The sequence below is a fragment of the Echiichthys vipera genome, assembly GCF_963691815.1.
Source record: "Echiichthys vipera genome assembly, chromosome: 8".
NCBI lineage: Eukaryota > Metazoa > Chordata > Actinopteri > Perciformes > Trachinidae > Echiichthys > Echiichthys vipera.
Window position 1 is genome coordinate 14,220,331 of NC_139833.1, and position 17,305 is coordinate 14,237,635.

General features: G+C 39.0%; 1 protein-coding gene across 1 annotated transcript in view; it reads right to left on the minus strand.

Moving 5' to 3' along the window:
* The window catches only part of rorc (RAR-related orphan receptor C), a 28,156-nt gene extending 12,829 nt beyond the window's left edge, over positions 1-15,327 (minus strand). Inside the window, exons 1-4 of the mRNA XM_083918553.1 lie at positions 15,208-15,327; positions 14,362-14,524; positions 13,830-13,940; positions 13,324-13,442 (exon numbers count right to left, since the gene is read on the minus strand). Of these exons, the coding sequence (XP_083774679.1) occupies positions 13,324-13,442; positions 13,830-13,940; positions 14,362-14,524; positions 15,208-15,325 (511 nt within the window). The 5' untranslated portion in view covers positions 15,326-15,327. The remainder of the gene's footprint in view (positions 1-13,323; positions 13,443-13,829; positions 13,941-14,361; positions 14,525-15,207) is intronic.
* Positions 15,328-17,305: the final 1,978 nt, after the last annotated feature.

The window sequence follows — 17,305 nt, forward strand, 5'->3', positions numbered from 1 at the left end:
GCGTGTGTATGTGTGTGTGTGTGTGTGTGTGTTTGTGTGTGTGTGTGTGTGTGTGTGTGTGTGTGTGTGTGTGTGTGTGTGTGTGTGTGTGTGTGTGTGTGTGTGTGTGTGTGTGTGTGTGTGTGTGTGTCTGTGTGTGAGAGAGAGAGAGAGGAGACAGAGACAAAGAAAAGGGGGGACTGTCCCCTGCCCTGGCTTCTTTCTCAAGGTACTTTTTCCTTACACCTTTGTTGTTGTCCTTAACCCCCTCACTCACACCAAGTTTTAACCAAGTTAAAATCTTCAAAGTGTCTGGCACCTTTAAGAGTCTCCTTGATAATTGAAATCAAACCATTTTAAACAGTTATAACAGTAAAAAAATGTAAGTTACAAAAAGATGATGATGAAGTTGATGCTTAGAATGCATATGGGCGTTTCTTCACGGTGACAGCAATAAAACATGTACTGAAGGTAAAATCAGATGTAAGAAGCATTTAAATATTCATTTTAACTACTTTATATACTGTTGGGGAGTTTAATCTATAAAAATGCAATATATTTAATAAGATGGTCATATGTTTTGTAAGTAAAATCTTCAAACTAACTGTATCTGTCATATTAATGTAGAATAATATTTCTCTGTTAAATAGTCTAAAAGTCGCCAAAAAAATGGAAATGCTTAAGTACAAATGCCTCAAAATTAAAGTTAATACAGTACTTGAGTATGTATGCTTATTATGTTTCTCTTCCTCTATCATCCCTCCATCTACATCTGACTGACAAATCCAACGACACAAGACCACCATGGCTCTATAACCCCCTCACTCCCTGCTAACCTCCAAAACGATTCCTCCACTGGTTTAACATACATGCGCTCTCACTCGCAAGCAACAGTCAATAAAGTCATCATTATTGTTAAAGTTCAATACGTTTATCATCACACCACCTTACACTAAGGTTGGTGGTGTGTTAAACTCAGCAACTCCACACTTGATAACACACACAGGTGTGCTAAAGTTGTGGCAAAAAGTGTTAAACCAAAGAAGTTAAAAAAAGACGAGATGTTATCGCTGTCATCTGCATTCAGATGCCAAAGTGCCAAAGCCATAGTAGTTGATATTTTCATCACTGTGTGAATGTGGTGTGTGTGTGTGTGTGTGTGTGTGTGTGTGTGTGTGTGTGTGTGTGTGTGTGAGGGGGGCAGCACAGGTGCAACACACGGCACACACACACACACACACACTGCGTTGTTAATGGCCCAACTCCTGTTCCACCACGGTGCGTGTGTTTTGCTGTACAGGTGCAATGTTGTATGTTCACTCACTATGACGTTAACCACAATGCATGCACAAATATCTAGCACAAACACAAGCAAAGTCATTGCCACATATAGACACACACACACACACACACACACACACGCTAAAACACGGTATTTCATATAAAACTTACTCAAATGAGTCTTCTTGGACACAGTTCCTCCTGAGGGAGAAAAGATGTAGTCAGTGATTCAAAGCGACACAACATTCAGCGTAAATAAGTTTTACTACAAGCTGCAATTCATATGAGGACCTGCGTGAACATTTTAGAAACATAAACGCACCGCGCAGTGTACTGTACTCGTGAGCTTTACAGATTCGACTTGAACTCAGGCTAAACCTTAAAACTGAACCCAGGACTTAACAGCATACTGGTACTTTTTAAAGAGGCTTTAATCTAAGATTTTTAAGTTTTAGACAATAGTTGAGTACATTTACTTAAGTTTTACAAACTTGTACTTTACTTGTGTATTTAAATGCATTTTCTGCTACTTTATACTTTACTACATTCTACATAGAAATGTACTGGAAAAACGACAACACCAATAAAAAGGATTCAATAACATAATACAACATAAACAGCGGCGGCACTGCATAATGTCTACTTTTATTTTTTGAAAGACATTTTGTCGCCAGTATTTCTGCTACTTGAGTAAAAACTTTAAATTAAATTTTACAACTAAATTTTAACAAAATGTCATATTGTAACTTTTACCTGAGTAAATGATCTGAATACGTCTTCCAGTGGCGGTGAGATATCATGCTTACAATAGTTTAAACCATTGGGATGATTCAAATGTAACATCAAAACCTATCAAATATGAAAATGAGCATCCGTGAAATCCTAAAAGTTAAATACACGGGGTTGGGTTTTAATCGAGGGGTTAAATGAAACTAGCATGAAATGTGACAGAAACGGGTTACAAAAGTTACAGATTCAGTTGTAATAAACTCCTCATTGTCAAACCCTTAATGGCAGTTTGGCACAGGGTTTTCAGAATGCACTACGTTCTTTGTATTTTATCCAATGTACCTACCAGACAAGAAGCCTTACTGATCACAGAAAGGTTAATTTAGAAGATGCACTGATGTGCACTGATGTGTATCTATGTTATGTTTGTTTGACTCTTCGGCACCCACACACACACAGGAGATAAAGGCAGGGGAAGGTGGGTGTCTGTGAAGCAATAGGTCCTCTTTTTGTGTCTGCCGTTTTGACCACAATTGTGAGAAAGTCTGAATTGAGTGTGAGTAAACACGCGTGGGGTGGATTCAGAACCAAGGATAGTGTGTGTGTGTGTGTGTGTGTGTGTGTGTGTGTGTGTGTGTGTGTGTGTGTGTGTGTGTGTGTGTGTGTGTGTGTGTGTGTGTGTGTGTGTGTGCGTGCGTGCGTGCGTGCGTGCGTGCGTGCGTGCGTGCGTGCGTGCGTGCGTGCGTGCGTGCGTGCGTGCGTGCGTGCGTGCGTGCGTGCGTGTGTGTGTGTGTGTGTGTGTGCGTGCGTGCGTGCGTGTGTGTGTGTGTGTGTGCGTTTGTGCGTGTGCTTGTGTGTGTGTGTGTGTGTGTGTGTGTGAGACAGAGGGGTCTGAAGGCAAGGCAGGGGAGATAAGTATCAATGGAAGATGTAGACCTAGCTGGTCTTTGTCTGGCGCCAGATCAGGCCCTCTGTGGTTTGTACTGTTTTCCTCCCCTCATCAAATCAGTTTTGCTTTATAAGCAGAAAGCAGAGCAGTGCACGCTCACACGGAAAATGTAAAGAAATTTCAACACTAACTAAGCAAATGTCTGAAGGGGATTGCTAAATAAAATGTAGATCTAAGATTTATGATAAATTAAATCATAATTTAAAAAGCACTTTTTAGACCTAAATATAAGCAGCATTTACAAGTTGAGGGTATTTTTAAATAATTTGATGGGTTTTTATGCTAAATAAGCATTACTTGAATACGGTTTCAATGAGGAGTGTGAAGAAAATGTGCTTCTTCTCATTAGTCTGTTAGAGAAATGCACAACACTGTCTTCCCTAAAAAACATTAAAACCATTTGTAAGCTTGTTTGTTTGTTTGTTTGTTTTTTAAATCTGTTTACCAGGTGACTATATCCAATCTTAAAATATTAAAGCTGTTAGTTCATGGTTGGTTTTGTAGAAAAAAGTCACCTGCAACAAACTGACTTTCGGGTCACAATGTTGTCATTCTTGAAGTGTGGTTTTAAAGATTTGAACTTATTAAAGGTGATCTGTACGCAGAATGGAATTAACAGCACGGACTGTGGCTAGTGGTGGAAAAATAATCTAATGCAATCACCAACATCTGTCCAGACCATAAACCCACCACCATGTACCCACACACGCATGCATATACACGCACGCGCGAACACACGCACACACACACGCACAGACACGCACAGACACAGACACAGACACACACACACACACACACACACACACACACACACCCTACATGATTACAGCACAAACATCAGCATCATTCATCAGTCAAAATCTCACTAACGTCTCTACACTCTGACATCTAAGCTGCTGCTGAAGTGACAGTTGCTGCGTTACATAACAGCACTGAAGACCACTGCGCCCCGAGAGTAGGCCGTCAACATCGCCTGAATGTAAACCGTGACACACACAGAGCACAAAAAAAGATGCAAAATGTAAAAATAATAAAGCAAGATTTGCTACTTTATTACATTCTAAGAACTCTCCAAACGTCATGCCCACAGGACATATATTTGTAAAAGAAGTCACAAATGTAGACAGTGTTTTAAGTCTATGATTGGCGGAATAACTAGTTAGATAACTAAATAAATCACAATACAACAAAATATTTCAAAATATAACAACTACAAACTGAATGCAACATTTTTCAAAAGCAAGTTTGGAATTTGGTCCGGGTAACATTAGGTTATTTACTATATAAAAAAAGTGCAATTAGCCTTAAATCTTTTGTGCTAAAAGAGCTGTCTGAAGGTGCTTGGTGCATAAATAAAGACATCACAAATCTGGCTCAGCACTGACCACTTACAAACCAAAAAGACTGCCATGAATTTAAATCAATCCTAAGCAGTAAGGGGAAACTACATTTGGGGAAAAACGTAAAAAGTAGTTTTGCTAAAAGTAAAACAAGACAACGGATCAAATAAAAGCAGCATTCACAGTTTTAAGGTAATTAAAAAAATATATTTTATAGAACGATTCATCACTGTTAACCGTAAACATACGTTTGTTTAATAATAACTGAGGAGTTTCAAAATGAATTAGAAAAAAAGGTCAAAATGATTGTGAATTTTAGAACCAAAAAGTATTTTTGCTTCTGCAATTTCCCAGCTTTCCCAACCAATAAAGTATTTTTATTCTATTCTATATTATATTCTAAATCAATTTGTATTAATTTACCAGAATACAGAAGATGCTTGAAATCACTGCTGTTTACAGAGAGATATACTGGTTGTCAATATCTTGATAACAAACACTGATATTAAGTTTACAAATGACTGCAGAATGAACATATAGAGTATATGGAGAAGAGAATCGGACCCAGAATAGATCCCTGAGGGACACCACAGACAGTTTACATCCAATAATGAACAGGAACAAAGTTTCACCCTATAGGCAGGAGGAAATGCAATGTGGAGCAGACCCAAAGCCAGCGCTCAAGAAAAATTAGAAGACACCCACAACAGCCACTAAAACCAAGACACTCATCACCTTGAGAAGAGCCATCTCAGCAGTATAAAAAACTCTACAACCACACTGAAACTCCACTTTAACCCAACTGAAACACTATTACAGCAGTTCCAGTATCTGATAAATTAGCTGATGGTGTTAAAAAACCTTTAACTCCTTACCCTCTGTTGATTGTTCAAAGGGATCTTTTTCCACTCTGACAAACGATATTTTGTATCACATTGTTTCAGCTCATCGCCTTGTGCATCATTTTAGACAAAATTCTAGTTATATTTGGAAACTTTGGCATCTATATAAGGTTCAAAGTAATACAACATCTGTAGGTTTGAACAATTGGTCTCATTCACCATTTTTCTCTTAAATTTCTTCTTGAGAAAGGTCCAAAGAAAAGTCTATGTCAGACGTGTTCTTAAACCACTGAATTGTGTGCACGTGTGTTCTTCTAATGATGAATCCTATTGTCCTTGTAAATTCAAAGTGTGCCTGATGATCCTAAATAATATATGTAAACGCTTGTGCTGTCCACATAAATGGGCATGAGGGCTATGCGTACACAAAAATCAAAAAGAAAAGTTGAGAGACGTATGAATGTGTAAAGAAAGTGGAGCACTGGACTCAAATGTAAAAAAAAAAAAAAAAACCTTCAATAGTTCCGAAGCGAGGTACTTTTGCAGGAAGTCAACAAGCCTTCATATTAAGTAGCCTCTCACACTCTGCAAATAGATTTACATGATCCTGGAAGATGTCTTCCCTCCTCAGGGCACAACTTCTTGCAACAACAGTAAATATGTCATTGTGATAGTAGGTCCAGGGTGTAGGAGATGGCCGACTTTGGGCTAAATAGCATGATCAATCACTAATTATTGGTTGGCAACAGTGTGGTTCCTAATTAACATAACTGATGTAAACTGAAGTGTAAGTGTAGTGTTTATTTATTTAAAAAGACCATAATGCTTTGTAAAACAATGAAAATAATTATTTTGAATATATATATATATATATATATATATATATATATATATATATATATATATATATATATATATCATAAAAGGGTTATGCAGTTCCAGATGATGGATGAATAAATTATATTATAAAAAAATATTGTAATTTAAATCATATACAACTGAGGAAATCAATTATTTTTGCAAAAACATGCTTATGTGTTCATGAGTGCGCTTAGATTCTGTTCTTACCTAAGAACAAATATTAAATGAAAAAAAATTGGTGAATGTCAGAATCTTCATAAAAACGGTGTAAGAACGGTGAGTGATTGAGGCCCAAAGTTTGGTTGCACAGCCTGAGCTGCAGGCAGGACAGTGAGGTTGAAGTTGTTTAAGAACATCAAGAACGATCTAACCTGTATTCACATACGCTACAATTTTAATATGATTAAATTCCCATTTAAATTGAACTTGTAAACATAAAAAGACACTGAAAAACATATTTATGTGCATATTTGTGCAAGAAATATATAAGATAAATATTGAATGTCTGTTTTTGCTCTTAACCTTTGTTAGTCTCTCTTTGTACTTTAGTGCCACTTAAGCAAAAGCGGGGAATGTAGACGACCAAAGCTAACTGGCTCGACATCACTGGCAATGGTGAACCGTCTGTTTAAGTAAAATCTGAAATGCAGGAATTTGTCTTGTAATGGAGTATTATTCAGTTGTTCAACCGCTAAATAAAGACTCTTATTTTCACTCTGCACTTCATATAGGGCCTACATTAGGGAAGCAGTGTCGGTAAACTCTAGCAAACTGTGTTGCTGTGGTATGAGAGTAGTGGGAAAGGTGTGCAGTGGGTTTCTGTGGCACAGGGACAAAGTGTCTTATCTCAAATGCCTACAGATTGATTTTAACCAGGCAGAGGCTTTGAATAGTACAGCATTGACCAAAAACAGAAGCAAGAACTAATCCCCAAGGATTACTCCGGCTTACTGCCATTCTTACCCTCTCACAGCACCTTAACCACACTCCGGTGAAAAGGATGACGGGGGTTAACGGTGGATGAGAGAGTGGAGGGAAAGAAGATAACAGTGAAGACAGAAACAGAGAGTCTGCAAGTGCAGGAAAGGTGAGCAGAGTGAGAGGAAGAGTGGGAAGGATAGATAGATGTGGGTGGGAGTGGGCAACGCATGGCATGCTGGGAGATATGGTTTGTTTTGTGGTGAAAAGGTTAGACTAAGACTAAAAATGAACTATAAATCAAGTTGCATGCTACTTGTAGAGGCATTACAGCTCAAACAGCCCACACATGCTGCAGAATAAAACTTCAGGGATGAATCCTCTTACCTCTTTTGATGGGGCTGTCCGCGGGGGGCACGTCGGGCTCCTCATATTCCATAACTCTCCTGCCAAAACGCTGGGTGGCCCTACACACTCACCTCTCTCTCTCACACACACACACGCGCGCGCGCGCAGACACACTGGCAAACCACAGACGCCTGCCAAGTCAGTCGGTTTCGAACTGCACCAGCCACCATTTGACTCAGATTGTAACATGACAAAGATCGAGCTCATACTACCTGCTGGTTGCTCTAGCGCCCGGGCCGGCGAAGACATTTGAAAACATGCACTGCCATCTCGCCTCCTTCCTCTCCTTACAGCGGGGGCCAAAACTCGGTCTTCATTTTCTTACCCCTCTCTCTCTTTCTTTCTTTCTTCCTTTTCTGTCAGTCTTCCCTTTGTTCAAAAAGTACACCTCCTCTTGTGTGGTTGTTTTGAAATAATTTATTCCCCCCAAGGCAGCAGCTGAGAGGAGAGAGTGCAGCTGGACCGGCCGGCCGTTCACAAGCCGTGCGTCCCGGCCTCACCCCCCTCCCTGCCTGCGCGCTCTGTGCGCCCTGACCGTCCCAGACTGGAGAGAGTTATGTCACCGCCTGTTACGTAATAGCAGCGGATCGGGTTTTGCTTTGTAGTGCTCAGTTGAGAAATATAATCCCATGTTGCTGCCACCAATTTCCGCCACATTAATCGAGGAAAATACAATGCATAGAGGAGACATTCAATTCCAGTGCAGGTTTGGCCTTTTACTTCTTTCACAGCTTAGACACATATACTCCATATGTGCTGGTATAACTCTAGAGGCTTGCACCTGCAGGGTTCTGTGCATGCGATAGTATGGATAAAGGCCTGCGGATGGGGATTCTTTTTAATAATGGCATGCAATATATAATTTTATCAGAGGTAGGAAAACAACTGCAGACACAAAGAAAACGATGAATAATCGATATGTCTTCTCAGTTTACATCATTGTGGTAAATGCTCCTCTAAGACACGGCCCCTGTCAGCGTGGGATGTAACAAACTAAGTACATCTACTAAAATATTGTAGTCTTCTGAAGTATGTTGAAGTATCCTTAGTTTATTAATACTTAAAGCAAATATTGTACTTTTTACTTCTTCACTGACTGAGCTGAAGGAACTACTTTGCAGATTAAGATTTTACAGACAAACATCTTAAAATATGATTCGTTTCTATGTACAAGGTACCTCAAATGTGTTTTCCACCGAAACATGCCACGGTTAAAATGCTGCTTGTTTGTACGTTAGTAAAAACGTTACAGTAATGTACGTATGTGAGTAACTTCTCATACTTATTATGTATTTTGGTAACATTAATATACTTTTACCTGAGTCAGATTTTGAATACAGGACTTTTAATTGTAAGTCAAATCACATTTCTGAAATGCAACACAATTGCTTTACGTGAACATTAATACAGTAATCAAACAAATGCAAGTGCAGAAACAATCAGTGCAGAATATACAAAGGCCCAAATGGACATGCACAGTTTAGTGAGGTACACTGCTCTGATGAGAAATGTTTTTAACTTGCCAAGTATTTTTACCATGTGGTATTGCTAGTTTATTTAAGTAAAGGATCTAATCCGTCCCAATACTTAAACTACTTCCAACACTGCTGTACATCAAGCATCCATAAAATAATCCACTATATAATCCAGTTATAATGTCCCGTGTCCAGCATTTCTAGCTGTTCACGACCATAGGGGCACATAAAAAAAACTTTAAAAAACCAACCAACAAACAAAACTCAACATGACTATTACATGCAGGGGGCCCAATCATTTCTCTAAGCTGCTTCTCTAAGCTAGTTATGTGAGCTTAAGAGAGTATTTTTACTTAATTGACATTCACAATTGTTTTTGATTAATTTTCTGTCAAATTACCATCAGCTGTTTTGACACTAAGCCTGTTAAAGAAATGGACAAATACAACTTTCAGGCTGTCAATTCCTTGACTCCCCTCTGCCAAAAGTGACACTTAAAGAGATAACTGTTCACTGTCAAGTCACTACAGACTCTTCACCATCCTGTCAGGAGCTTCCACTTTGAGCAGAAAACTTACTACAAGATTATCGGTCAAACTAAGCTTTCAAAATTGAAGTTGCTTCAATTTGGACTTTTTGAGCCTTATATATCTAAAGTAAATATCAGTTCTGGATCTGCAACAGTGGACAGAGCATGTTGCAGGTGGTTTTAACTGAAAGATGAAAACAACTGCCCCGACTCTGCCTGCCCCCCACCCGCTTCCTCAAACCCAACTTGACCACATGACTCTTCAGGGGAGAAGAAACACACACACACACACACACACACACACACACACACACACACACACACACACACACACACACACACACACACACACACACACACACACACACACACACACACACACACACACACACACACACACACACACACACACACACACACACACACACACACACACACACACACACACACACACACACACACACACACACACACACACACACACACACACACACACACACACACAACAAATGTTTAGAAACTGAAGGTAGCATTTCCAACTGCACTTTACTGAGGTTAAAGATGTGAGGGGCCCCGAGAAGACCACCAGGCCTCTACTGTGATGAGCCCATACACTCAAAAACCACATGTCAGACCAAACTGTGTGAGAACTGAAGAATACAGCACGCAGGGTTTGTAAACTTGATGCCCTCTTTAACTTATATTTTCTCCTTTAAGTAATTTTCTGTTTGTTCCATAGCTGCAGAGTGGAAGTTGCTTCACATTTAATTCTCATTCAGATGTTTCATAGTCCAATATGAATGTGTGTATGTCCCAAATAGTATGCTTTCAGGTCTGTCATAAGGGCACTTTTTCACCATCATGGTCTGCAGTAGCTGCAGAGTACAGCACAGATCCCTGTGATTTGGACGGTGTTACTTTTTATGGCATATCGTGGCCCGCCAAGTGTCATAGAGAGTAAGACTACCACTATCATGCATCATGTTTCTCCAGTGTGAGTCAGTAACAGTTAAAAAACCACACATGAAAATCTAAATTAAAATGTGGTAAGAAGCTGAAACGCAGTCTTCAACGAAAGCAGATACTCTGCATTCAAGTTTGGCAGTTGAATCAAATGGCAAAATCATTGTCTGTCAATTACAACCTTATGCAATTGACTATATATTCTGTTAGTTATATTAACAGTTAAACTATTAAGTTTGATCACAGGATTACACAAACACGTGGAAAGTAACTGGCACTCCACTAAATTGAAGGAATCGCACCTAGTTTGGCAAGAAAGTCTAAAAACATATAGGAAGGCCCTCCGTAATGCCAGAGCAGCCTATTACTCATCTTTAATAGAGGAGAATAAGAACAATCCTAGATTTCTTTTCAGCACTGTAGCCAGGCTGACAGAGAGCCACAGCTCTTTTGGGTCATGTATTCCTATAACCCTCAGTAGTAATGACTTCATGACCTTCTTTAATGACAAAATTATAACTATTAGAGACAAAATCAACTCGCTTGGCACCAATTTTTCTTCAAACCCTGGAACCTTAGAAACAACTGTACGACCTGATATATTCTTGGACTGCTTTTCTACAGTTGACCTCAACAAATTAACCTCTACAATTTCAGCATCAAAGCCCTCTACTTGTTTCCTAGACTCTATTCCAAGTAGGTTACTTAAAGAAGTGTTACCTTTAGTTAGCACTCCTGTATAAGATATGATTAATATGTCTTTATCAGCAGGTTTTGTACCACAGTCTTTTAAAGTAGCTGTAGTTAAACCTCTTCTTAAATAGCCAACTATAGACCTATATCTGACCTTCCTTTTCTCTCTAAGACCCTCGAGAAATTAGTCGCCAATCAGCTGTATGACTTTTATATAGTGAGTGCTAACTAAAACAAATCAAAGAGAACATATTTCTCCGGTATTAGCCTCTTTGCACTGGCTACCTCTAAAACCTAGAATAGAATTGAAAAACCTTCTTCTTACCTACAAAGCTCTTATTGGTCAGACTCCGTCGTATCTTAAAAAGCTCATAGTACCATATTATTCGACTAGATCACTGCGCTCTGAGAATGCAGGGCTACTTGTCGTTCCTAGAGTCTCCAAAAGTAGATTGGGAGGCAGAGCCTTCAGCTACCAAGCTCCTCTCCTCTGGAACCAACTCCCAAGTGTTATTTGGGAAGCAGACACTGTCCCCATATTTAAGAGTAAACTTAAAACTTTCCTTTTTGATAAAGCTTACAGCTAGGGCTTACAATCCCTTGACAATGTTGTTATTTTTAAAATGATTTTGTTCAGCTCAATGATGCTGCTATAGGCCTAGTCTGCCAGGGGATAATCCTGTTCCTGATACTCTGAGCTTCTCTCCTCTCTGTTTGTATCATTCATGTCTCATCTATGCATGTTGTTAATTCAACTTTTTCCCCCGGAGTTATTTGTGCTTTGTCGTCTCACAGGTCTCTGCTGATCGTGGTGGTGCCCGCTGCCATGGTCGTGCATGACGCTTCCTGCTGCTATAATAACTATTATTCATATATACTGTCACTAGTTTTATAACTCATAAAATTTGTAGCCATAAAAACACCATCAGTGGTATGTCTCGCTGTATCGTAGCTGCTTATTGCCACTACCCATCATTGATCATGTTTGCCACCATGAATATTATCATTTTCATATTCTATCACCTTAGATGTGCTTGTTTCTACTATTCTGCTGTACTAACTGCCATAACATATGAGTCATATTCACATTACTATAGATATTGTTATAGTTACTGTTACGCTTTGGTTGCTTGCATCTCTGGAAGTGTGTCTGTCTCTCTCTGTCCATCTGTCTGTCTTTTCTCTCTTTCTCTCTCCCCCTTTCTTCCTCCACAACCGGTCAGGACAGATGGCTGTCCTCCATAGAGCTGGTCTGTCTGACGTTCCTGTTTGTTATAGGGAAGGTTTTCGTTGCCACCGTACTCAATTTTTGGGTCCATGTAAATCATAAATAAGCCAGAGTGTGGTCTATACCTACTGTGTAAAGTGTCCTGAGATAACTTTTGTTATGATTTGACACTATAAATAAAATTGAATTAAAAGATACTTCAGATATATAGTTTAGCATGTATATTGGGCAAAAATTCACTATGGTGATCTATGTATATATATATATATATATATATATATATATATATATATATATATATGTATATATGTATGTACTGTAAGTGCAATACATCCATTTTAAGACCCAGTTGTTGTTTTTGAAAGTTCGAAAGAAAAAAAATAACCAAAAAGGAAAACGGTTCCATTTTTACTCCTTGATAAAAATCATTTAACTTGTTGGCAAATGAATAAACATGTGGCTTGCTGAATTCATATAATACCAATGAGTAAGGCTTTATTGGAGGAAACAAAATATTAATTTCAGCACATTTGAATCAATAATCTAACTTCCAAAGGCTCCAGTGTAACATAAAACCATCAATATTGTAAAAGTTACAATAAATAACATTCAGTTCAATAAATCATGTTGATTTGCGTAAACACTCAGATATTATATAATATTATATCATATCCATGATAACACTAAGCAGAGGTAGTCAAGTAAAAGGTATTTCATGAAACTTTACAGTTGTAACGTTGTAGCTGTTTGTTAGTAATAATAACATATAGGCCAGCAGAGATGTATAAATGCTAAGATATGATAAAAGGTCAACAATGTCATATTTAAATAAGTTATCTCTTTTAAATCACCTGGCAAATAAGTACACACTACCTAAAAAATACTCCAGTGCCACACTCACACATTCACACATACGCACACACGTGCAGTGGCCTCAGCTTGCTGGTTGTGTTTGGGTAGGTGGCAGGCGGGTGTGTTCATATCACTCTCTCCGTAGTAGGTGGCTGACACTGATTGACAGGAACAGAGCTGCACGAGAGGCACGAAAGAAAAACAGGACCGTTTCAATACAGAAGGCCGAAGAGCAGCGATGTGACCAACCACAAGCTTTCACACTGAGTCTCATACCTGTTGATTCTGTGTGGAGTTTGGAGCCGCTTCTCACTTCACATGAAATAAAAGTTTTTCTGCCTTCCTTCTTATCCAGAGAGGATTCAAGTAACACTGTGCTTCCCAGTGGGATGGGGCTGGAGATGAGACAAGTGTTTGTCAGGAAGGACGGGCCGTGAACAATTATTGTGATATAGCACATGTCGTATAAACACATGAGGCTACACAGACAGACCTTGACTGCTCATCCCAAAGCTCAATGCTGAGATAAGATGATAAAATGAACATCTGGATATAATACTGAACAGATGGTGTTATGGAGGCAAGGGTCTCGTCCATCTAAACTTTTATACTAACCAATGAAAAAGTAGCTTTTTCAGTAAGATATTTTACATTGTGTTGATTATTTAAACACAGCTAAAAACATGAATTCTGCTTGAAAATATGATAAAAAAAAAACCATCTATTTAGTGCACAAATTAATAACTTTTGCATGTTTATAGAAAAAGATATTCTTCCTGTACCTGCGGTAGTTGATGTTGAGGTTGGCAGTCATAACAGGTCCTGAGAGGACAGTAGCAAGAGTCCCTGTCACAGTATCAATCATAGTGGCTATTGCCCCCCCATGGACATGTCTGGAAACACACGCACATGCACACAAACACGCACACACAATATCTATTAGACTTTAAATACAACATTTAAAGTAAAAGAGTAGTTTTGTGAAGCTCTAGGGTTTAAAAATAGCCTATTCAATGAGGTAAATCTTTTTTTCTACCTTTTTATCATTATTTTAAAGCTTATAATATAGAGGCAGACAGGAAATGAGGTAAAAGAGTGAGGGGTGCGTCATGCAACTGAGGTCTGTGGCTGGAATTGTCTACCAAGACACCCCAAACTAAGATATTTCAGACAAAAAAAACTTAAAATCTTTTAAAAACAAAAAATGTGTGAATGTTATTACTGTGTTGTTTTCAGTATGGAGTACAGTTAGGTAGGAACAGTAGTTAAAAACACGCAAATACATTTATGAACAAATATTAACTGTGATCTCACCCTGGCGGCCCCTCCAGTAGGTGTCCAGCCTGGAAGATGCACACACACTTCTGTTCCTCACTGTTAACAAACAAAACATACTCAAACGCTGCCCCTGGCTCTTTGATGTTCCGGGTAAAAAGACGAGCTTTTGACTGGATTATCTTACTTAGATACACACCACCTGACGGGGAAAACACACAAGTAAACAGTCAGCAGCTAACAGAGCCTCCCAGGGAAAAACTATAGAAATACAGATGCATTTACAGTTTTTTTTATATATATCACTAAAGGGTTCATACCAGAATATGCCTAATTCCAACTTTATTGTCATTTTACTGTTGCTGTCATATATAGCTGGATACACCACCACATCAAGATGTTGCTTAAACCTGCATAACAATTTTTTGCAACTGTTACTGTATATCGCTAATGCGACCAAAACAGTAAATCATTTAGAGACCCAGCAGATACAGAAGCATAATTCATTTGAAGTCATGTTTCTGACCACCTGAACGTCCAACATTCAATATTTGTGCTGAAAACAATGGACCCGGACAGAAAAACAATATGCTGCAGGCTCCAGTGATACTTGTATTTATATATATATTGACTATAATCTTAAAGTTTCATATACCAAAAAAAGGATTTAGCCGAGGATGAGTTATAAATGATTAGGTAATAGGTCATCAATCAAAACAGTAAACTGTGCCCTGAACATCATCTTAATAAAAATGTTAAACTGATATTTTGTAAAAACACAATGCAGTTTTACCCTCATACCTGATAACTGCCCCAAAACTCTTGCCCCATCACGATTACACTATTTCATGAATGACACGAATAAGCAAAAAGGCGTCCTTTTACCTGTAGAGTACTTGAGGAGGCGGTTGTAGCTCGGCAGTCTCCTCCAGGGCCCTTTCTGTTTCTCTCCTCCCTCTGTCTCCAGCTCACACTGGCTGTTGTAATGCTCGTACAACCGCATCATTTCTGAGCTCCATGAGGAGTTGGGTACGCTGAAGTCCCGGGGTGTGAGGGAAAAGAACGATGACAGCGCCTGCTGAACAGGTAAATGCTTTACAACCTTGGTCTACCAACGTATCTAATAGGCTTTGGTCTGAGTCGTCAGTGTGACTGTGGGCATGTCGTGGGATAATGGGGATATGGGACAATATCCATGACATTTCTACAGAGTTCTCTATATCTCCAGTTGTATTCGGCCAGTGGGTGCAATGTTAAAAACCGAGACCTTGATTGCATTATGGCATAAGGGCTGTGGCTCAGTTGGTAGAGCGAGTCGGCCATGCCCGAAGGGTAGGTGGTCCGATCCCAGCCACCCACCTTGCCTTGTGTGAATGTGTATGACTGCTGTATGTTTGAGGAAGTGGTCGGATGGGCCGTAGGCGCTTATTAGCAGCCACTCTTCCATCAGTCTGCCCAAAGGCAGCTGTGGCTACTATCGTAGTTTACGTAGATATAATCCAATCCATTATTATTAAAACTTCTCAATAAAATTTCCACAAAATGCACAATGCTAATACGACCCGCTCTACCTCTGAGCCACAGCTGCCCTATGTAGTCACTGTTGGGTATTTGTGTTCCCGGTACTGGCCGAAAACCGTAGTTAATACATTAATTTTACATCAATGGTGAAAGAAAAGAGAAGTATTCATTTCTCTATGTTCTGAGTACTGTGGTAGGTGTTTATATGTCTACCTGTCTTTTGTCACCACAATAGCGTCCCAACCGTGGCAGATACAGTCACAAACCTTTACAGGTGCGTAGGTTTGCTCAATATGAAGGTTGAAATTGAAAATGGGCGTGACCCTTTTTAGGGTTGCTCAAGCACATCTAAATTGACTTCCAGCACTTCTAAAAAACAACAGTAAAAAGGCTGTGTTTAACAAGCTGAAATATTGTCAAAACCTTCGACAGTATATGGTTTAAACTTTGTTTTTACAAATAAATACTAGTTGTAGTAACTAGTTATTTACTGTGACTACGTCTGACATGGCTTGTTGGGAGGGATAGTGGGATTCATGTTGGGTTTTTTCTTTTTCACTTCAGAGCAGCATGTTTACAAATGGTTTGCATATTTACACACATTTGTTTATTAGTGAATGTTTTACGACTTCCTCTTGTTGTCTCCACTGTGTGTACAGTAATGAACTTAGCCAAGGGCGTAGGAGCCGGGGGGGGATGTGTACTTTCCAATATTGGAGACAGGTGTCTGAACACTTTAATATTGCACTAGCTTTCCCATTGTCCCACCCAAAAATTATACCTCACAGGAGAAAAATATTCAATCCTGAAATCTTGCGTTTATTTTGAAAGCGCAACACAGTGAACTGTCACCGGCCCGGTCCGCCCCATTCAACGGCTCAGACTGTTTGGGAATCAGCCGTTTGCAGCTGGTGGCGAGATGAAAAAACAGCAGCAGCTCAGTTTAAGGGATATCTTTCTCATGGGGAAGAGTAAAAAGAAAGGAAATGTGAGTTGGTAATCATTAGTCCAGAAGGATCATTCTATTTTCTGTGTAACGTTAGACTTGTTGATGTGATTCAACACTCTTGCCAGGTAAACGCTGTTACTATTAACATTACTAGCGAAAATGTGACTTTCCAGTAACGTAACGTACAAAAGCGCTTTGACACTAAAAACTGTATTAAAGATGATTTTAAGAACATGATTTTTTTAACCCATGTCACTTGAAAACCAGTAACATTACACATCTCCCACATCTAAAGGAGTAAGTCGGTCTGTCTTTGTCACTTGTTCTTGACATTACCATGAGTATTTCTCTAAACCTTTTAGTTTATTGAACATGATAAGAAGTGAACACGGTTTAATTTAAACACTAATACAACAAACATGATTTTAATATTGCACTAGCTTTCCCATAAGTATTTTTCTATACCTTATTCATCTTCACTGCTTTTATATTAGAGATCAGACAAAGTTTTTT